This window comes from Ctenopharyngodon idella, chromosome 1 (genome assembly GCF_019924925.1).
Source record: "Ctenopharyngodon idella isolate HZGC_01 chromosome 1, HZGC01, whole genome shotgun sequence".
NCBI lineage: Eukaryota > Metazoa > Chordata > Actinopteri > Cypriniformes > Xenocyprididae > Ctenopharyngodon > Ctenopharyngodon idella.
This window is the reverse complement of record NC_067220.1, coordinates 20,909,019-20,932,133: the sequence shown is the minus strand read 5'-3', so window position 1 is coordinate 20,932,133 and position 23,115 is coordinate 20,909,019. Positions and strand designations below refer to the sequence as shown.

General features: G+C 39.0%; 1 protein-coding gene across 1 annotated transcript in view; it reads left to right on the top strand.

Annotated features, from left to right (window-relative positions):
- Positions 1 to 23,023, top strand: part of fam184b (family with sequence similarity 184 member B) — a 35,050-nt gene extending 12,027 nt beyond the window's left edge. The window contains exons 4-19 of the mRNA XM_051901639.1: positions 741 to 876; positions 1,650 to 1,801; positions 3,740 to 4,012; positions 5,370 to 5,465; positions 13,888 to 14,067; positions 14,375 to 14,481; positions 15,431 to 15,548; positions 15,617 to 15,799; positions 16,086 to 16,302; positions 18,068 to 18,198; positions 18,285 to 18,448; positions 18,962 to 19,126; positions 20,771 to 20,879; positions 20,965 to 21,069; positions 21,208 to 21,461; positions 22,475 to 23,023. Coding sequence (XP_051757599.1) covers positions 741 to 876; positions 1,650 to 1,801; positions 3,740 to 4,012; positions 5,370 to 5,465; positions 13,888 to 14,067; positions 14,375 to 14,481; positions 15,431 to 15,548; positions 15,617 to 15,799; positions 16,086 to 16,302; positions 18,068 to 18,198; positions 18,285 to 18,448; positions 18,962 to 19,126; positions 20,771 to 20,879; positions 20,965 to 21,069; positions 21,208 to 21,461; positions 22,475 to 22,565 — 2,481 coding nt within the window. The 3' untranslated portion in view covers positions 22,566 to 23,023. The remainder of the gene's footprint in view (positions 1 to 740; positions 877 to 1,649; positions 1,802 to 3,739; positions 4,013 to 5,369; positions 5,466 to 13,887; positions 14,068 to 14,374; positions 14,482 to 15,430; positions 15,549 to 15,616; positions 15,800 to 16,085; positions 16,303 to 18,067; positions 18,199 to 18,284; positions 18,449 to 18,961; positions 19,127 to 20,770; positions 20,880 to 20,964; positions 21,070 to 21,207; positions 21,462 to 22,474) is intronic.
- The last annotated feature ends 92 nt before the right edge of the window (positions 23,024 to 23,115 follow it).

The window sequence follows — 23,115 nt, the reverse complement described above, 5'->3', positions numbered from 1 at the left end:
GGTTGCCAGGAGAACGGTACTTGCCTGACTGCATTGTGCCAAGTGTAAAGTTTGGTGGAGGGGGGATTATGGTGTGGGGTTGTTTTCCAGGGGTTGGGCTTGGCCCCTTAGTTCCAGTGAAAGGAACTCTTAATGCTTCAGCATACCAAGACATTTTGGAGAATTTCATGCTCCCAACTTTGTGGGAACAGTTTGGGGATGGCCCCTTCCTGTTCCAACATGACTGCGCATCAGTGCACAAAGCAAGGTCCATAAAGACATGGATGAGTGAGTTTGGTGTGGAGGAACTTGTCTGGCCTGCACAGAGTCCTGACCTCAACCCGATAGAACACCTTTGGGATGAATTAGAGCGGAGACTGCGAGCCAGGCCTTCTCGCCAACATCACTGCCTGACCTCACAAATGCGCTTCTAGAAGAATGGTCAAAAATTCCCATAAACACACTCCTAAACCTTGTGGAAAGCCTTCCCTGAAGAGTTGAGGCTGTTATAGCTGCAAAGGGTGGGATTAAAAATGTGATGTCATTAAAGTTCATGTGCACGTAAAGGCAGGCGTCCCAAAACTTTTGGCAATATTGTGTATTTCTCAACGAGTATCATTCATGTCCATGTCACAAACAGTACAAGTTATACAATTGAACGTTAATACTTAGGGTTAGGGATTTCCCCTAACCCATTCTCTAAATCTAGTTATAAGCAATTGTATTAGTTATGTTTATTCAGTTATTCGTTTGTCTTACAGGACCTGGAGGAGCAGTTGGAGGATGGGCGTCGCCGAGTGGCTGAGGCTGAGGGTGTGGCAAAGAAAGCAGAGGAGGAGTTAGCTGTTGCCAAAGAACGCTTATTACTGCAAGAGAATGAACTACAGAGCAAGTCAGGTACACATGCACAGAACAGATCAGTGGAAGGCATGTTATTGATCAAATTAATCATATACATATGCTGAATAATTAATCAAATTAATTATTAAATCAATATTTGCAGTCCACAGACATTCATTTTGAATTTGAGTTTGTCGATCTGTCCAAGGTAGACTTAGTGGACATTCACACAAGAAGCATTTCAGTGTTTTGTCAGTACAATTTTTTTTATATAATTGTTGGTCTGTGTAGACATGTGTCATGGACGTCTTTGCCTGTTGCATCACATCTCTTTTTTTCAGCCGTGTTTTTACTGTTAAGTTCAAAACAGTTCAAATTTGAAAAATGTGTCTCTAGTTCTAAGCATTCTGTTCCATTCCATTGCGCTGCGTCTGTCTGCATCTCACGAAACAAAGCAAAAGCCTAATTGTGCACTTCAAGCTTGAATTGCTCTGAGGGTAGGGAAATCCCTTTTTACAGAATTTAAACATGGGATTATTTGGCATGATTAAATGCACAATGTATAATGCATTATTTTATATATAATTAATTGTATTATGTATCATTAACTGCCTTAATTATCTTAAAATTTGTCTACTGCATTTCAGTAGTAAATAAGCTGATAGTTTGCAGTCAGTAAGCATCATTTACAGTCTGTTAATTGTTCTATTGTTGATTTTTACATCTCTGTTGAAATTATTGTCTTTGTCATATGACTGTTGTGATTACAAGCTTGTTCACTGATTGTTCTGCTTCCTTTGATCTATTCATCCTCTTTCTCATTTCTGCAGAGGAGTTAATGAGTCAGAGTTCATCGCAGGTGAGGTTCTCTGCTGAAGTGGAAGAGCTGAGGTCTCAACTCAGTCGTCTCAACATCAGAAACAAAGAGCTGGAGCTTCAGAACAGTGGCCGATCTAATGACCATGCTCGCATGCTCAAACAGGCAAGCCATGCCCACACGCTTTTAATGGTGGGGGAATGTCAGCAATGTTGTAAACTAACATTATTAAAAATCATTTTCAGTCATAGAAAAAAATATATAAATATTAGATGAAAATTTAGCGAAAATTAGAAATATTGCCTTGGAAATTAACTGAAATAAGTTGAAGTACTAAAATGACTAAAACTGAAATAAAAAATAAATTAAAGCTATATAAATATATATATATATAACGATAAAAGCATGTAGCAAGTTTACAGGTATATATTTTCAAAATACCAACACTGCCATAACTTCGTTGGAGGCTAAGATTCGTTGTAGAGCCCTTTGGTTCACTGACGGTGATCACACTAATAAAGACTGTCCAATAGGAACACACCACTACTATTAAGTTTCTGGACCCATAAGCGAAAAATTGTTTTCAGGTTATGTCCGGAAACTAATAAATGACACATTTACAATTCAATGTCTAAAAAAAAAATTAGGATCACTCCAAGATGTTGGCATCCAATACGATGTTTATTAAAGTGAATGTGCAAAAAATAGTGTTAAAGGGTTAGTTCACCCAAAAATGAAATTTCTGTCATTAAGTACTCACCCTCATGTCGTTCCAAACCTGTACAACGTTCGTTCATCTTCGGAACACAAATTAAGATATTTTTTTATGAAATCCGAGGGTATCTGATCCACACATAGGCAGTAATGTCATTGCACCTTTTGACATCCAGAAAGGTAGTTAAAATAGTCAACGTGATTGCAGTGGTTCAACCTTAATGTTATGAAGTGACGAGAATACTTTTTGTGCGCAAAAACAAAACAAAAATAATGACTTAATTCAACAATTTGAACCGTTGTCATACGTAGTGAACTTAGTGCAGGCTTCCTTGTTTACGTCCGAATGCCGGCTCATTATTGGCCGGATCCTGTGTCAGCATCACATGCATGCATCGTGCTGCTCACATGTTCAGCTTCGGCCAATAATGAGCCGGCGTTCGGACTGTAGTCACATTGAGTATTTTAACCATTTTCATCTACCTTTCTGGATGTCAAAAGGTGCAATGACGTTGCTGCCTATGTGTGGATCAGATACCCTCGGATTTCATCAAAAACATCTTAATTTGTGTTCCGAAGATGAACGAAGGTCTTACAGGTGTGGAACGACATGAGGGTGAGTACTTAATGACAGAAATTTCATTTTTGGGTGAACTAACCCTTTAAGAGCGAAATTAAAACAAAGGTTATTAATACAAGTCTAAAAACTAGCACTGTACAGGTACTAAAATAGCACCAACTCCCCTCTACAACAATTAAGGCCAGAGTTTTTCTGCGCACAAGCAGCGGTAACAATAACCTATTGTTTCTCATGCTCAAAAAATAATCCATCCGCTATTGATCCCTTCTACTAAAGAAGGCTGCCTTAAATACACACATTTTCCCACTCTTACTAATTGGACAATACTGTTTTTAATAAAGTAAGCTCTTGCCTCATGCTTTCTATTCAATAAATAAAATGACTATTAAGAACAAGAGTTAAAACAAATCATTAAGTACAATAAATAGGACGGATAAAACCAACACATAGATTTGCACAAACTATTCCATAAATAGCTCAAATGAGTAGTCCCCTTCAGGTTTGCACTACCTTACAGGCCCCACCCACTCGGCTAAAAATAGGAAATAAAACAGCGAAACCCCACCTTATATTTAAAACATTATATAAGAACGGTTTAAACACTGTAAAACTACTCCACAGGCTCTCCATCAAACGCACTTTAAAATGTTGTTTTAAAAGCGTTAGTTTGTATGCACATAAAGAACAACCAAGCCCTTAGAAGATCTTAAAACATCAAAACTGACACATCAGAAGCTGAACGATGTAGTGCTCTTTTGAAACTACAGGATTACAGTTTTATGTCGTTAAGAGTTGTGTGTGGGTTTCAGCATGCAGATGCACTATCCTCTATGCGTCTGGAGCTGCAGCGTGCTCACACTGAAGAGATCAGACGCCTTCAGCAGGAGGTGGAGAATGAAAGAAAGAATGACAGACAGGAGCTGGAAGAAGAGAAGAAGCAGGTTCAGCAGAAGATGGAAGAAGAGAAAGTAAGGCTGAAAGAACAGCTTCGGAAAGCACTGGAAGAAGTGATACGCAAACATGCCAGTGAGCTGCGGCATGCGCATGCGATGCTGGATGCAGAGAAGAAGAAGACACAGCAGGTACAACAACAGGTTTCAGCTGCTGTTATCATGGAAACTTTTCATGTCAGAAATGTTGTTTCAGATGCATTAGCTTTGCAAATAATTTCATACCGTCTCATTTGCCCCTGTTGCTTATAGTGCTGGCTATCAGTACTGAATTTATGATTTGATTCCTCACTTGATTTGATTCTCAATTTGATGTTAATTTTATATTGTTTGGCAATATATATGCCAATTATATTGTTTGCAATATTTAAACGGCCAAAGTGTTTACGTTAATTTTTCCAATAAAAAGGCGATTAAAAGATTGGCTATAGGATTTTAAGAATGTCTTAAGAGAATATATAACCAACATACACTAATCTGTCTTTTGACTCATAGTGTGGCTTTACGGTTACAGGGGACATAAAAAGAATTTCCTTTGTTGCTGTGTATAAAGATATACAGCATTATTCATAATGCAAAGCTCCAAACCCAGTCCATTCAGACGAATTATGGAAACTAAGCTGCAAAAATGGGTCATTTCAAAATCAGAACCACATTAACATATGACGCATATTCAGCATTCAAAAACTTGGCCCACCCTTATGAACAGAGATTAGCCATCATATCATAACAAGTCAGTTGCATAAAGAGTCAGCAGGTACAGAAACTAAAAACAGCCTATATTTAGTTGACTCAAAAAAAAAAAAAAAATTCAGAACCAGGGGCTTTCAAGCTCCCAAAAGAACAAAACAGCACAATAAAAACGTCAAAAGTCTATACAACTCATGCTTCATATTCTGAGTTATCTGAAGTCAACTGATTTTTTTTTTTTTTTTGCTAAAAAGCTTTTATTGTATGGAAAAGAGCAACATTCGGCTCAGAATGTCTCCTTATGTGTTCCACAGAAGAAAGAAAGAAGGTTTAGAATGACTTGAAATAAATGTTAATTTTGGGAGAACTCTAAAAATTAGAGAAAGTGGAAAATGGTCGTGTAATATTTAATTATAACTATTTATATATTATAATTATTTTGTTAAAAGAAAGTGTTTCTATAAAGTACATATAAGTGTACAAGTGTTTCTGTAGCTGATATAGTAGTGCATGAATGTTGCAACACCAAGTTCATTGGTTCAATTCCCAGGGATTGCATGAACTGAGAAAAATGTATACCTTAAATGCAATGGAAGTCATTTAGATGAAAGCATCTACCAAATACATAAATGTAAATCACTAACATGGTGAGTGGACCTATGTGTCCTCACTGACACCTTCATTACAGAACAAGTAACTAATAAAAGCAGTATTAAAAAGATCTGGTGCATGATCTGATATTTTTTGTTAATATTGAAATAAAGAGATAATAGTTTGTATTATGTTGGTTTGAGTACAGGCTGATGAGCAGATGAAAACTGGAGAAGAAGAGAGAAAGGGTTTGGAGACAGAGAGGGAAGAGCTACACAAACAACTACAACTGTCCAACACAGAGGTAAGTTATCACTAAGAATACGAATAAGAAACCAAAACAGTCTTGGATATGTTTGCATAACATTGCTGACCTACTAATGAATCAGGTCACCACAAATAACTTGAGCTATATACATATCAAGCTCTTTCAAAGTGGTTTGAGGCTCAGGCAAAGGGAACAGGCTCAGTCCTTCTGCTTAAATACACAGAGACAGAATAATAGGCCCAGAGCTCTCCATATGACCATGATAAATGAGAATACAAAAAGAACATTTGTAGTGCCCAAGGCAGAGGGCTTCATCTAATGCTTCATCTACTCTGCCAGCAGGCTTGGAACTGGGTTATGATAACGAAGTAGTATAATTAAAAAGTGATAGCTAGGAATGAGAGTGTTGTTTCAGTGCTGTGTCGCAGCAAAGCAAGCCTCAAGTTACTACTATATCAGAAAGCCACAAAGTTCCTATTATATATCAGAAAACCATTTGTCAAGTCATGTCAAATGTCTGAAAAGTATGGGTGGTATCCTAGAGGCTTATGATCTAAGTTGGTTATCAAAGGTTGTAGGTTTAAATCCCACAATGGACAATCCTTGAAAAATCCAATGCTAGGATGTCTGACTCTTTCAAACAGTGTGTTTCAATAAATCAATGTTTCATTGTGCCTGTTATGTCACCACATCTTCCCAGACATCCTGTGACATTTTACATACTTTAAACACGGTCCTTAAGTTTGCGTGTATAAAACAATTGCAAATTTGCTAGTACACCCAAAAAGTGATCTACTAAACTGATCTACGAAAGCTGATCTACTAACCAATGGTGTAGCCCTTAAAAAGTGGCTTACTATTACTATACTGATGGATGACAGGTGAACAGCCAACATTTGCCCTCACAGATTGGATATTATGAAATTACCTTTAGTTACTTTCCCAAATAGTTTGACCTTCCTCTCACCACTATTATGCATCATTTTCAACATAATCTAGCTAGCTAACTAATCAATGTCAAGGTGCGATACCAAACAGGACCACATGGAGATGCCAAAAGACAACTATACCAGCCACCTTGACCTTACTGCATATATATTTATATATTATATGGATCCGTTCAGAATTATTAAACACATCAAAATAGTATACATATGAAAATTAAAACCATTTTAACTGTGTGGAAACTCAGTGATCTGGAGGCAGGTCAGTAGCATCAGAGAACAGTTCCTCTGCCAGAATGAGTGTTCTTGTCTTTGCTTGGAGCGCCTGATGTCCATGTACATAAACATCACTGACCCTCGCAAACTCCTGCAAAACACGCTTCTTTCACGAGTCCACTATAAAACACTCAACCATAATGAAATATGCTTGTGTCTTTAACTTGATTACAGTTGTCATCCGTCAAAACTTTATTAGTGAGATGCTCATTTGCTTTATCCAGCCCCTAGTCCTGGTTAGGTGCAATAAAATAATCACCCTTTTCAGATTAGGTTTGAGGATGCTGATTGGCTAAATTTTATGTCATATCTTGAATATGTTTAAATTGTAAATCAGCAATTGGCTAAACTGCTAAACAGACCCGCATCCTGTGTGTGATTTCTCCATCGCCCCAGAGTTTAACTTTAACCCCAGAGATGAGATGTGCACACAGGTAGAGGAGAAAGCATATTTTGCACAGATGATTTTTTTTTTAATATTATATTATAATAATTATTATTATTATTATTATTATTTGTGTGTGTGTGGTTCCGGGAGGTTGGCCATCCTATATTAGCCAGCTTCCACTGGGTGGCACTGTGCTGAAACTGTGCATGTACCCTCAGGTCATGGTTGTCATAACGAAGTTTGGTTAAGCATTTCAGAGATATAGCCTCACGTTTACTTTGGCATGCTCTTTGTAGAATTTGTTTGCGAGTTATTTAGGAACGGTTTGACTAATCAACTTGAATTCCATGTGCTTTTTTCGGAATGGTGCGAAGATGATGTGGTTCAATTTTCCTGAAAATTGGACAAACGGTCTAGGAGTTTGAAAAAGGTTTTATGGTAAAATTCAAAATGGCAGAAAATGATGTCATAGGATGCCCTTCTAGCCCATACGGTTTGAAAGTTATTAGCGTAAACATGAGTGCAACTTTGAACAGTTGGTGGTGCTAGAGGAATTGAGTTGAGTTTGATTGAGAGACTCCAAAATTGCTTTGGCTAATGTTCGGATTGTGTGCCAAATTTCACAACTTTTACCATATGGTTCTATGGGCTGCCATAAGCCCCTTTCACACAGAGATTTCAGAACATACACTGATAATGTGTCCCAGGATTTTTCCCGGGATCGTTTGATTTTGGTTCATTCGCACTGCCAGTGATTTTCTGGAATTTGTGTGTGCATTCACACACATCCTGTAAAGACATGGGACATCAGGATGTGACGTGTAATGTCTCTGCAGCGTCTTAAGTTTGCTTATGATCTGCAATTTCTCTCGAGAGAAACCATGCTCGTGCATTCGATCATAAAATAGCGCATCGCATACCATTCCACTAAGCTGGCAAACAATATCTATCAGCTTCAGCGTCAACACTACGATACACCCCTTACGGCATTGGTCCTGCCTTTTGTTTACACAGGGCGTGTTCCGGGACTGATCCCGGCCATGTTATTAGGTTCCCATGCTGAAATCGATCCCGGGACATGTTTGCATTCACACATATCCCGGGAAGGCACTCTAGCAATTATAATTTTTATAGAAGAAGAAGAACACTAATGATTACAATAGGTGCATATGCACCTTCGGTGCTTGGACCCTAATTAAGGGCTTCTCAAGCAACAACAACAACAAAAAATCGGTGTACCAAGGGCATACACAAATATTGATCTTTAGAAGTAGTTATACTAACACAATGTACTTTAGGGTGTATTGTGTGTTTTTCAGTTTTCCCTTAATGAATATGTAATTTGTGGTGTGCGTGTGCCTCCAAACAACTGCAAAATAAAGGGTGGTACCAATGCAGACTAAATAGCACCTGCAAAATGATTTATGAATCCTGAAAGCCATTTCAGAAATGGTAACTTTGTGAGCAAATTAACAGGACTGAAAGGCAGGTAATCTAATTCACACTGTGCACCATGCTGTCACTTTTGCAAAACTTTGAGAATGAAGAACACACAGTGTGACAGTACTGCTGAATTGCTGACATTAATGTGATGATAAAATATCCTCATGAGCAATTGTTTGATCATAAATGAAGTAACAGTTCTCATTGCTGTGATTCAAACAGAATAATCATACAACTCTTGTATCTAAAAAAAAAACTGCTGACAGTTTATGTCCTTCTGTTTCAATTGCTTCAACATTGCTTGTTTAACTGGCGGTTCTCTTTTGTTGGACCTGCTGTCCACAATCCTATGGGGAAAAATGGGATGACCCACAAGCTGAGAACTGCTAAACACAGATGACTCAATTTGCTGTGACATTGAAAATTAGCATCTAATTACCATTTACTCTTATTGCAAAAAACTGATATTTTTACATGGTGTAAATAGAATCTATCGCTATTTCACCTAGTATAAATAGCATATCGTTAAGAAAATGCTGCTATTGTCACTTAGTGTGAATAGAATATATTGCTTTTTTTTTTTTTTTTTGCTTAGTGTAAATAGAATATATTGCTATTTTCACTTAGTGTAAATAGCACCTATAGCTGTTTGCACTTTGTGTAAATAGCATCTATTGCAGTAAAGAACTGTTTTACATTACTCACCTCGTCTGTCCTCTTTTGTTTGTGACAGCCGGAGTTGTTTGAGACCATTTTACGTAAAAGGCTAGAGTTACAACTTCATGACTATAAATTTGCACCCTTTTGTTTTGTGCAAATGTAAGTTGTAATGTTGTGTTTATTTTGTGTAAGCCTATATATATCTGATTTGTGTTATATAGGATGCATTTGGTTAAGAATTAACGCGGTATAAAGCGTGCCGGTGATCATCTTCAGCTTTAGCGCATGCAGCTCAAACAGCAATGCACGACTAATAATAACTATGATTGGGACTGTCATATTATATAACATTATAATGAGAACACTATTGTAATAAATCATTGTGAATTCAATGGGTTTAGTTGCCATGTTTTAGCACGTTGCTCCAGGAAGAGCGCATGCACAACAGGAGTTCTGACTAGCATGCATCTGAAGCGGTGTTGGTGACACATTGTATTAGTCGTTATATTTGATTATTAAACAAGTAATTTAATTAAATTATCAATCACATCGACTTTTACAATCCTTCTAGCCCTTTATTTAGACTAAAAACCCTTCTTATTCATTTGGTGAGGAACATGCCTTTTTGAGCAACAATTGCACACCCTGCCATGCTGTTGGCTATATGGCACTGCAGTAGACGAATATTGCAGCATTAAGGCTAACGACTAATCGATTAATTGATCATTAATTTAAACAAAGATCGATCATAGGAATTTGTATAAATTGACATCTCTAATAAAAATACTTTGTAACATTGATCAATTACATGCACCTGTCACGGATACACCAGGCTCCACCGTCACTCCCTCACAACAATTACTATCACATGAGTACTGAGCACCTGCACCTGTCCTCAATCAGCACAAACATCTGGAGCAGTGTTTCCCAACCCTGTTCCTGGAGGCACACCGACAGTGCACATTTTGGATGTCTTTGGCTGTGTCTGAAATCACCCCCATACCCTTAAATAGGGCACTATTTGAGGGGACAGCCATTTGTAGTGGTGTCTGAAACCATAGTGAATGTTACCGAGTACACTCATTCAATCCCACAATGCACCGCAATAACAAGTGTACAACCGATGTACGTTCAACGGCTAGAGAATACCCATAAAGCACTGAGAGTTGCGCTGCGCGCCGAATGAATTCCCGCGTCTGACCAGAGGATGGCGCACGTGGCTGAATCATCCATCCATCCACTTCCCAATGTGGTTACAGCGTAATATCATACAGGTATAAATTCATTTTTACTTGATTATTAAATTGTTTAATTAAGGTTTATACATGCTAGTTTACATGACAGCTCAAGATAAATTTTTTCATTACTACTGGAGCTGACAATTTGCTGTGTTTCAAGTGATTATTAAACAGCAAGCACAAACTGTGCAAAAGCGACAGCCCTTCTGGCGCACTCAAGTGTCCAAATTCACTCACTCGTTTTCATTCACTCCCTCAAGTGGACTATATTAGTGGACTAATGTAGGGAATAGTGAACTAGTGTATAGGGGACGATTTCGAACACAGCATTGGAGTCTCTACTAACGAGCTGAAGAGTTGAATCAGGTGTGTTTGATTAGGAAGAGTTCGAAAATGTGTAGTGGCATGACCATACCAAAACTACTATTAGAGAAAGCATTGGTTGGCTTATATCTAAAGTAGTGGTCATGACCTCTGACTAGAGATAATGTTGCTTTATTCAAGTGTACACAGATCTATGCAGACTAAATAAAATACTCTTAGATTGAGTGAGCATTGGAGCAACCCTCTAAATAGTATAAAATGGATTCAGATAAAAGTAAATTGGAATTTAACTACTTTGCCATACTGAAGAGGCCGAACGCGCAGGAAACCTTCACCCACTTAGCTGAAACCATTGTTGGGCCGATTGGGCGGGCCTTACACCTGTGTGAATTCCATCTCTACCTGAAGGCTTAGAAGTGCACATTCCATCAAATCCTCAGTGCAGTTCCTAGAATACAACATCAGCAAGAATGGAATTCAAAAGGATGAGGGGAAGGTAGAAGCAGTACATAACTGGCCCATTGCAACTTCTTTAAAAGAACTGCGAATATTCTTAAGTTTTGCCAATTTTTTACCGTCGCTTCATCAAGAACATCAGCACATTAACCAGTCATCTCACCAACTCCTCAAGAAAAGGCCAAACTCCAGCCAAACTACATCCATGTGCTGCCTTCTCCAAGAAATTCACCCCGGCGGAGAGGAACTGTCAGCAGCCTATGAACTCCTAGCTATCAAACTGTCTCTCGAGGAGTGGAGGCATTGGCTGGTAGGGCACCAGGCATCCCTTTACTATTCTTACAGACCACAAGAACCTTGAATATTTGATAGATGCCAAACGTCTGAACCCCGTCAAGCCTGTTGGACACTTTTCTTTGCTCGTTTAGATTTCAAGATCTCCTATCAACAAAGAATGTGAAGGCTGATGCTCTTTCTCAACTCCATGCTCCAGATGACTCCCCAGAATGCCCTTAGTTCATTGTTCCCTCCAAATTGATTATCAGCTCAATCCAATGGTCCCTTGATGACACCCTCGCCTCCTCCAATGAGCCAGTCTGAGCCAGCCCCGCCTAGGTGTCCTCCAGGTCGTGTTTACATTCCCAGAACCCAACACAATTCTTTTATCCGATCAGTTCACTCCTCGTTGGGCACTGGCCACCCAGGGGCCAATCGAACCCTCTCACTTCTACAAGAATGCTTCTGGTGGCCCGGAAAGGCAAGGGACGTGAGAAGGTTCATTCTAGGATATGCAGATTGTGCTACCACCTAAAGCTTGTGGCACTTAGCATCAAGCAAGCTCCTTCCACTGCATGTTCCTCAGTGCCCCTGGTCACAACCTGGGAGTGGACTTCATCACAGATCTGCCTCCATCTGATGGTAACACTTGCATCCTGGTAGTTGTGGACTGATTTTCCAAAGCCTGCAGGTTAGTGCCATTAAAATGTTTACCCACTGCAATGGAGACAGCTGAAATCATGTTTAACCATATATTCCAAAACTTTGGCCTACCTAAAGATACAGTTTAAGATCGGGGTCACAATTCATCTCAAGAGTCTGGAAAGCCTTTTCACTCTCTGGGTGTGACCGTGAGACTGTCTTCTGGCTACCATCCCCAATTGAATGGGCAAGCTGAGAGGAAGGTTCAAGAAATTGGATGATTCATGAGAACCTTCTGCCACGGCTACCAGAACTCCTAGAACCAGTTCCTCGCCTGGGCCAAGTATGCGCAGATCTCCCTTCATCAATATGCCACTGGACTCACGCCCTTCCAATGTGTACTCGGTTTCCAGCCCCCTTTGTTCCATTGGTCTGGGGAACCGTCGGACATTCCATCAGTAGATCACTGGCTCCAGGAGAGTGAGAGGATCTGGGACGATGCACATAACCACCTTCAGAGGGCAGTGCATCGCCAGAAGAGCTAAGCCGATGCCTGGCGGGCCAGCACTCCTTCATTTCAACCCGGGCGGATGGTATGGCTCTCCACAAGGAACATAAAGCTGCGCCTACCCTGCAAGAAATTAAGTCCTAGGTTCACTGGCCCCTTCACCATCATCCACCAAGTCAACCCAGTATCCTATCAGCTCCAGTTACTTGCTCAATACCGTATTCACTCCACTGCACCTGCCCTCCACTGCACCTGTCCTCAAACGACAAGGACTACGGACTACTTACCTAAACGCTTACCTCTTGTGATTCTCCGATTTCCTATCTGCTCCTTGAATCTCCATTACTCCAGCGATCCCTACTCTGGTTATTCTCTTCTCATTCTCATCTGCTATATCAAGTTTGCTTACCTGCCTGGTCTGTTTCTGAAACGCTACAAAATAAACAAATGTTATTCTCACCATATTGCTGTCTTCATATCTGGCATTTCCTGACAGTATCCTTGCTGAATAAAAGTATTAAAGGATTAGTCCACTTTCAAATAAAAATTTCCTGATATTTTACCCACGCTCATGTCATCCAAGATGTCCATGTCCTTCTCTCTTCAGTCAAAAAGAAATTAGAAAATGACCGATCGTTTCGAAATGACCGATCGAAATGACCAATCGTTTCGCTATATAAGACCCTTATTCCTCGTCTGGTATCGTTTAAAGCCCTTTGAAGCTGCACTGAAACTGTATTTTGACCTTCAACCGTTTGGAGACCATTGAAGTCCACTATAAGGAGAATAATCCTGGAATGTTTTCATTAAAAACCTTAATTTCTTTTCGACTGAAGAAAGAAGGACATGGACATGGACTTGGATGACATGGGGGTGAGTAAATTATCAGGAAATTTTTATTTGAAAGTGAACTATTCCTTTAATTTCTTTCATGAAAAGAGAAAATCTTACTGACCCCAAACTTTTTTTAATGGCAGTTTAAGATAGTTACAATGTTTGCGACAACATTAATGATAATTGAGGGTAGTGAGAAAGCAATTTACTCTTATTACTGAACCAGAAAATAGATCGAACAACATCCTATAACAAACCCCATTTTATTCCCTTGTGAAAGACACTCATGTTGAACCTCATGTTGCTCTAGATAAAGATTCTATTCTACTCTATTCTATTCTATTCTATTCTATCAGAAGTTGATTTTCTTTGTATGGCTCACGTGAATTTTATATCACACCTGAGTGGTTTCTACATGCTCATATGGTTTTTATGGGTCTTTTCTGATCTGAGTTTTCTTGGCTTGCAGATAGCGAAATTGGAAGGGGTGCTTCAAACGCTGGAAAGAGAAAGAGAAGAGGAGAAGGAAAGGGCGAAAGAGAGAGAGAAGGAGTGTGCAGAGGTGGAGCGGCAGTCTGCGAATGGCCTGGAGTGTGTACAAGTGAAAGAAGAACTGGAAAACATGCACAGGAGTATGCAGCAAATACAGGTTCTCGCTCCTGTTTGCTCAACACACACTTCCATTTGACATGTGAACAGAGTGTCAATGATGTCCCTTTCCATTACTGCACAGCTCTATCACACGTACTCACAAGCACACACACAGATCTGCAATTCCCTTGTGGCAGCACAAGGTTCTGCTGATCTCAGCAAATCTGTGCCGCCCAGAGGAAAAAAAGACTTCAACATTCACCTAGCAACCAGTCTACTTCTTTTTCTCCCTTAATCCATGGATCTATCCTTCCATCCATGAATCCATCTATCCTTGTCCTCCTTTCTTTTTATGTGTCCCACAGGAGGAGTTTGCTGCACAGAAGGAAGTGTTACAGGCAGAGATTTCTGCTCTACAGCAAGAGAGAGACATTCTACAACAGTCCAATCACGGTGTAGAGGAGAGAATCAGGTGTGTCTAAACGACAATGAGACCTGAGGGGAGAGAAAGATAATTTCAGTTAATTAAAATATTTAATTGATTAATTTTTATTATGTGAATAATTAATAAACACATTTATTTATTCAGATCTATTTATGAACATAAAACTAATTATAATAATTATTGGCAATTGGATGTCTGTATTTTGTGTGGATGACACTCATAGTGGAAACATTTGGGGTTGGTAAGATTTTTTTTTTATAGTTTGAAAGAATTCTCTTAAGCTCACCAAGCTTGCATTTATTTGATAAAAAATCAAGATCAAAAAGTTATTTTAAACTATAAAATTATTTTCAATATTATTACAATTTTAAATACTGTCTTCTTTTTGAATATAATTTAAAATAAATGTATTCTTGTGATGGTAAAGCTAAGTTTTCAGCAGATATTACTCCAGTCTTCATAAATCATTCCAATATGTTGATTTGGTCAAGAAACATTTTTTATATATAATTATTATCAATGTTGAAAACATTTGTGCTGCTTAATATTTTTATGGAAACCGTGATACGTTTTTCAGGATTATTCAATTAATAGAATGTGCAAAAGAACAGCATTTGTTTGAAATAGAATCTTTTGTATCAATTTCAAAAAAGTATCTACTGTCACTTTTGAACAAATGCATATTTACTGAATAAAAGACTCATTTTCTTCAAAAAAAAATAAAAAAAAATAAAAAAATCTCACTGACCCCAAACTTTCAATGTCTCGCTGTGTGGGAGAGAGAGAGAGAGAGAGAGAGAGAGAGAGAGAGAGAGAGCAGGAGAAAAGGACAGAGTGCACTGTCTACAGATCAGTGTTTTTTTAAACTGTTTGATGCCAAGGACCTCCAAAATGTAATAGAGCACTTTTTTGTTAGGACTGCACCACTGGTAGAGGGTGCAGTTTTATTCATTAGAATGTATGTGTGTGTTTGTAGGCTACAGTTTGAGAAGCAGTTCTCTGATCAGATCGTGGAACTGAAGAGAGAACGAGAAGAAGAGATCAGAAATATGAACCAACAGTGGCAACACAGAGTAGAAGAACTGCAGACACAGGTAACACACATTGTTAGTTTCCTCAGACCCATCATACACACACATTATTTTTCCATCTCTGTGTGTAGCTGGAGGAGAGGAGAGCACTCTCTGAGAAGTTGGAAGGAGAGAGAGAGAGACGTTACGGTAATGGAGAGATGGAACGAATGAAGCAGGAGATCCAAAAGACAAGAGATATGAACAGCTCGCTCAGATCTCAGCTTCACTCCACCATTCAGGAGAAAGAGAGACTGATGAGGCAGCACTTACAGGTGCGTACACACTAGGGCTGTTTGGATATTAAAACAATTCTCATGTCTTTTCAAACCTGTGTGTATTTCTTCACTCATTGGAACACAAAAGAGGATATTTTGAAAAATGTCTAGGGTTTTGTTTGTTTTTTGGTCTGTATAAATGGGGTCCAATGATGTTTTGGACCCCAATTACTGATATAGTGTGGACAAAAAAGATTTTATGACAGAACACGTGCACACACGACTGTGGAAAGAACTCTTCATGTTAGTAATTTTGTGTTGTCTTTGTATCTGTGTACTGTAGGTGGTAAAAGAGGAAGATGAGGATGAGGAGGACGGAAAGGCTACAGGAGAGAGAGAAGAGGAGAGGGAGAAGTGGGGGTGGCGTGAACGAGAAGAGGAGTTGTTGCGTGTGGAGAGGTTAAATCACCAGCGTGCTCTTCAGGCCCTAGAAACACAAGCAAATGAAGAACTTCAGTCGGAGAGACAACGCTTACTCACTCAGCACAAACTACAGCTGGGTAACCATCACACCTCATACAGAATGTTTTTTGCAAACCACAAAGTTACATTCTTGGTATAAAACTTGCGTAGAGAGAATCTATCACACCAAAAGGACACGAACAATCTTTTTTATATCAAAAACTATTGGCCTAAAGCTCTGGTTCTGGTTCCAGGGGGCTGGTATCCACTTATCACACTACAGAGGGGGCCGCAAAATGGCTCAAACTGATTTAAAATAAGACAAAACGAGGTTTAAAATGAGCAAAAACAGCTAAAAATCTAGATGTAAGCTGAAAGCATATTACTTATTTTAATTTGTTCCCTTCACAACTGCCATTTTTATTTAAAGGATTAGTTTACTTCAGAATTAAAATTTCCTGATAATTTACTCACCCCCATGTCATCCAAGATGTTTATGTCTTTCTTTCTTCAGTCAAAAAGAAATTAAGGTTTTTGAGGAAAACATTCCAGGATTTTTCTCCATATAGTGGACTTCAGCATGGTTCAACGGGTTGAATGTCCAAATTGCAGTTTCAATGCAGCTTCAAAGGGCTCTACACGATCCCAGCCAAGGAATAAGGGTCTTATCTAGCAAAATGATCGGCCATTTTCTAAAAAAAAAAAAAAAAAATGTATATACTTTTTAACCACAAATGCTCGTCTTGCACTAGCCCTGCAATGCCCCACCCATTACATAATCACGTTGGAGAGGTCATGCTTGACATAGGCGGAAGTACTGCGGTAGGGCGAAAAACTCCATCTCATTTTCTCCTCCAACTTGTTTTTTGGAAAGGCCGTTTGACTTAGTCTTTGCATTTTCGCTTTATAAACACTTGATCGGTACTTCCGCCTACGTTACGCGTGACCTTTCAAAAATGATTAAGTAAAGACATAAACGTCTTGGATGACATAGGGGTGACTAAATTATAAGTAATATAAGTGAACTAATCCTTTAAGAACCAGGGTTCTCATTTTCTTGGACAACCTGGATGTTCTGTATGAGACAATTTTAAAAGAACTTTGATTTCCACACATAGAAAAGTCATCCATGATGCTTTGAGTGTTGTTGAGCGGATTCGTAAACATCTCTGATTGGCCATTGTGTTGACGCGTTCATCGGATATGTCTGTGATTGGCTACAATGATCAACTCATAGGAGCATTTGAAAGCACACGGAAGTGTTTGAATTTGAAAGCGTTTTGAAAGAGGAAGCGGTTGAAAGCAGGAGTCAGCGGACTGGTCTGCGATAGACACCTGCTTTCAAACGCTCCCGTGTGTATCTGTGTAAGCGCTCTGTGAAGATCGTCATTAATGACTATTGAAGCGTTGAACTTTGAAGCCAATCACAGACATATCCGATGAGTGCGTAAACACAATAGCCAATCAAAGGGTTTACGAATCCGCTCAACAGCACTCAAAGCGTCACATTTTTCAAATTTCAGTACCGAAATTGGTACCGAAGTCGGTACTTTTGACAACTCTAATCCAAAGACAGCATTTTTAGGCTTTTGGACACAGCCATACAGAGGATGTGCCTGTAAAAAACATACAAAAATTGCTGTCATAATGTGAAAGGTTTATAAAACAAGTTTATGTGAAAAATAATATTATTCCTTAAAATGAATTGATGATCATGCATTGCATTTTGCACAACAGCACCATCTAGTGCCACCGACTCCTAAAGTAGAGCAGGGCTAAAGATGGCGCATACAGCCACCTTTGTAAGCATGTCTGATCTAATGTGTCTCTCAACTGTGTCTGTGCGTGTGTGTGTGTGTATAGACAAGCAGAAGGCAGAGCTGACCCAGCAGCACACTGAGTGGGTGAGACAGGTCACCCAGAGACACATGCAGCAGATCGAGGACCTTCAGAACGAAATACACACACACACACAAATGATGGCCCTGCAGCAGGTACACACACAACCCAAACAGACACACACACACTTACACTGTCTCAAGGGGTGCATCACAACTCTCTCTCTCTGTCTCCTTCTCAGGATCTGAAGCAGCAAAACCGCTTACAGTCACTAGAGAGACAGCTGGATGAGAAGAGCAGCGAGGTTCAGGAGCTAAAGAGAGAGAACGAAGATCTGAAAGAACGGATGAGTGCAATGAGTGCACAAAGAGAGGAACAAGTTGACCACAAACATAAACACAAGAGGTCAGTAACAAGATGACCTCAAACACACACACAGAGGTCAATAATAAGATGACCACAAGCATACTCACACAGCAGTCAGTGACGAGACTGACTGTTGACTATCGGCATTAAATCTGGTCCACATTGCTGCTTATTCTGGTCAAGAACTGTTTATTTATTTAAATTTTCCACTGAAAAGGGATTTGGAACTGTTCCATACATTTCCACTACAGAAAATCAGCTCTCCACGAGTTCCCATAAAGTTCACCCAAAGATAAAAATTCTGTCATCACTTACATACCCTCATGTCATTCCAAAATGGATAAAACTTTCGTTCGGCTTCCACTGACCATATTTGATGTACTCCATGTATGTGTATCGATTAATGTTTATATGTGAACAAAAGCCTAAATTAAATCTGTTCATCATATAAAGCAATTGTGTCTCTTCAGAAGACTATATGATATGATATAGCTATGAGCACAAAGCAGAAAATACTTGTGTGATGTTGATGTATTTGTATGTGACTTGCAGTTTCCTAGAGGAACGAGATGCGGCTGGTGAAGCGGATGGGTCAGATCACAGGAATAGCATGGAGAGTGTGAAGAGAGAGCACAGACTGGAGATCCAGACCATAATATCAGACTTCAGCACCGCCCAAACACGACTACAGGGCCGCATAGTTGCCTTGGAAACAGAGTACTTACTCCTCCCACATCAATAATGCAGAACGCAAACCACACATACATACAGAATTAACCCAAGCAAGACAATATATGACGATGGCTCATGACTAGTATTTCCTACAGATTTCCACAGAATGGAAGCGTTTGTCAAAATTTCACACATCCTCTGCACCTTTAATGCTAATTTATTAAATATATTTGCTAATTCAATCATTTTATTTCTTTTAAATTATTATTTTCTATATTAGAATGTAATATTATGCAAGTATTTATGTATGACTGTTTTAGTGCCAAATTAAAATCTTAAAGGGGGGGTATCACACACAGTTTCTGCCAATCTCATGTTAATCTTGAGTACCTATAGAGTAATATTGCATCCTTCATATCTCTTAAAAGTTTTTAGTTTTATCATATTTATAAAAGATAAATACACTCTACCGAGTCTTTCCAAAAAAAGCCGAGCTCCTGAAGGCGTGCCGTGGGCAGAGCTAAAGAGTCACGAGTGCGCACAGCTTTTGCGTAGAGATCGTCTGCAAGCTGCGCCATCATTATAAATAAAAAGGGAACAAAAACGTTTGTGTTGTTGTCATTTTATGCACTTGCGCACCAATTGCCAACAAAACACAGACGTTTGATGCAGTTTTACTCACCCCCTGCGATCTGCAAATCCAGGGCCGAAGTGGGACTTGTTTACAAAGCATTCATCACCGAAATCCCAGGAACAAACAAACATACGTGCACAACTCCGTTGCTGCCCCGGAAAAACAAACTTCATCCACTGTTCCCTTAACGCTGGGTTCTTTGGGAAGCTGAAAAAGGTAATCTTTCCCACACAACCAAAAACACACTCCTTCGGTGACAGGAGCTGCGTCTCATTTCGGAGGCTGTGTCCTCCGGAGGTCGCATTTGAAGGCTGTATACGTCATCAAGGATGTCATATTTAAGAAAAGTAACTGTAATAAAATTGACTGATATCCATTGTGAGGAGTAAAATACTGTAATTTCTTTCTTACTTTGCAATCTAACGGTTATTTAACTTAAATGAGACTGCCTCGATGATGTATGCAGCCCTCGAAGGGTGCAGCCCCTGAATTGGGACACAGCCATTGTTGAAAAATCTCTCGGCTTCCGTATCCCGACCGAAGCGCGTTGATGGGCGTGCTCTTGCTCTTGCTCTGGGTGGTGTGTGTGTGCGCGCTTATTAGGGAGAAGTGCCTATACAAGGAATTCCGCCCTTTATTACGTGATAAAGGCTATACTCGAAAAAAATTCAGTGAAACATGTCCACAACCGGAAGTAGTATATTTGGCACAGAAATACTCTGTCATACGTCCAACTCGTGTTTTGAAACTTTGGCCATGTTTAGTATGAGAATGCAACTCTTTAACAGTGTAAATAAGTCAGAATGCATGAAATAGCATTATACCCCCCTTTAAGCAAGATTTCAAGTATAAAAGTTGCACCATCATGAGAATAAAAGGCATAATTTTTGTGAATAGTATTAAAATGAGAACAAAGATGTAATATTACATGAATCAAGTAGAATAATGCTACACCTTTATTCTTGTGTAAGTCCTATTTTAATATATTAATGGTGTTGTTGCATTTAAATAATCTTTGTATGTCTGTTTTGTGTGCTTGTATTTTATGTTTGTAGGTTGAGAGAAAGGGAGGAAAGGGGAAAGAGAAGAGTAGAAGACCTGCACACCATTGCTAAACTACAGGACAAGCTAAGCGAGAGAGACCAACTCATCAAAAGTCTAGTGGTTAGACACACATGTACACCTAGACACTTGCAAGATGCTCATACTCTTCTGTCTCTTCATCTCACTATTTGTCTTTCTATTTCAGGAGGACCTCCACCAGCTATCCCAGCATCCACCTCTCTGCAGCGATGAAATATTGAAGCCTTATGACTCTAGGACACAAGCAGGGACCCTCACACCTACTATGAAGGTAGCACACATACACACTGCTCCAAAACCCACACTCATTGAATTTCAAAAAACAATCCAAGTGTCATAAAATAAGTGAGAGAGGAACTGTTTATTGAAGCTCAGAATTAATCTGTTGTAATCTGCCTTCTGTATATAGAAAAAGGGCGTTGAGGAAACTAGCATCCCGAACCTCTGCTCATACGATGGGGGGTCTCCGAAGGCCAAATGCTCGCCAGTTGAGCGTGGATTACCAAGTCTGGACCAGAGCGGGCGAGGAACCCCCCTAACAAGGACACACACACCCACCTCCCCTCATGCTGAACACAGAGCCTCTATTAGACACAGTCGCCCACCCTCACAAGAGGTGCGACATCAGCCCCAGCTTAAAATTAACTACAACCAGCACATCAGGTAATCACCCGCATACCAGCAGTCCTAGATCTAACCAACCAATCCTGAATGTATTTTAAAAACATTTTAAAAACCTTTTCTTTTTGAGGTAGATAAATACAAATCTCAACATATGAAGTTTGTTCTTATTGAGAATTTACATGAAAATATGTAATTACATTTTAAGTTTGGCAGATTCATTTATCCAGAGCGACCGACATTGCATTCAAAATTATATGAGTTCATGCATGCATTCCCAGGGTATCGAACTCATGAACTCAGCATTGTTAGCACCATTGTTAACATTTGTTAATAAAAATCCAGCTGTTTTGTTGTTTGTTCATGTTAGTTCACAGTGCATTAATTAATTCTAATGGACCTGAGATGACAAACTAACAATGAACTAATGTTAATGAAGATTAATAAACACAGTAGCAAATTAGTTGCACATTTAGTTAATACATTAACTTAATCAAACCAAAAATTATATATTTTTGATATTATTTACTAGTGGGTGCAGGACACTATATTTATGTGAGGATAGCAAAATAAAGTAAAATGTGACATATTATACCCAAAAATTCTTCATACAGTGGACTACTAGTAAAATTGATAAAATTTTGTAACCAATAATTATTCAGACACTTTGACCTGACCATGTTTTGCTTAAGTGTTATCTGACATAATTAAGATTATTTTTTTCCTGACACAGTTTACCTCCGAGATCGTCATATTTTATTACCATTTTTTTAAACTATAGTGAATTTCATTTAATGAATGAAATGTTCAAGGTGTCTGAATACATTTTGGTTTGACTATGTTAACTAATGGGATTTTAAAGTGTTTAAAACTAATTATTGTAAAGTGTTACCAAATGTAAAAAAATTAGGTGCATACATTATAACCTAGTCATGATGTCCATAGACAAACACCCCTTTCCTGGTTCATTGTTAAATCTGATGCTTGACAACTTTTTTTCCCTCCCAAGATGTCATATCTACTTTTCTGGTTCTTATCTTGTGCTTGTGTTTCAGGATTCCTGCTGAGCAGAGGGTTATTGAAACAGGGCCTGATGGACAAGACCCTCAAAAACAGGAGTGGTTCACCAAATATTTCTCTTTTTGAGATCCCACTGAACATTTGGCTGTATCTGTCCCAACATACTGAGAACAGGATCACCAAAGTTTCCTTTTCTGCATAATTACACTCAACTGCAAGCTAACACCAAATAAGCTTTTCTACAGGATGCATCTCACTTTTATCCTGTTTAACAAAATGCAGCACACAGACCCAATGTCTTAAATTGTTACAAAAATAAAGAGATTATGCATTCGGTCATAAAGAACTCAGAACGATGAAGGACAACAGTATTCTAAGGTCATGGAGAGGGTGGGCATGTCAAAGACCCGATAGAAGAGAATATTCCTGTGTAGAGGCTTTCTCCATTGATGCTTCACGTGTGGTCTCTCCCAGCTAAAGGATGATTATACAGGGTCTAAAAAAAAAATAAATAAAAAAAGACTGAACAGTTCTGCACCAAATCCAACATGGACCCGTTAATTAATAAAATGAACTGCCAAGTTTGGATTGCTGGAAATGTGTTGTGGAATGTTGAGACTTTTCTTAAACAAAAATAGAATGCAAGAATAGCTGGTTTTGCCATACTATGCCAAAA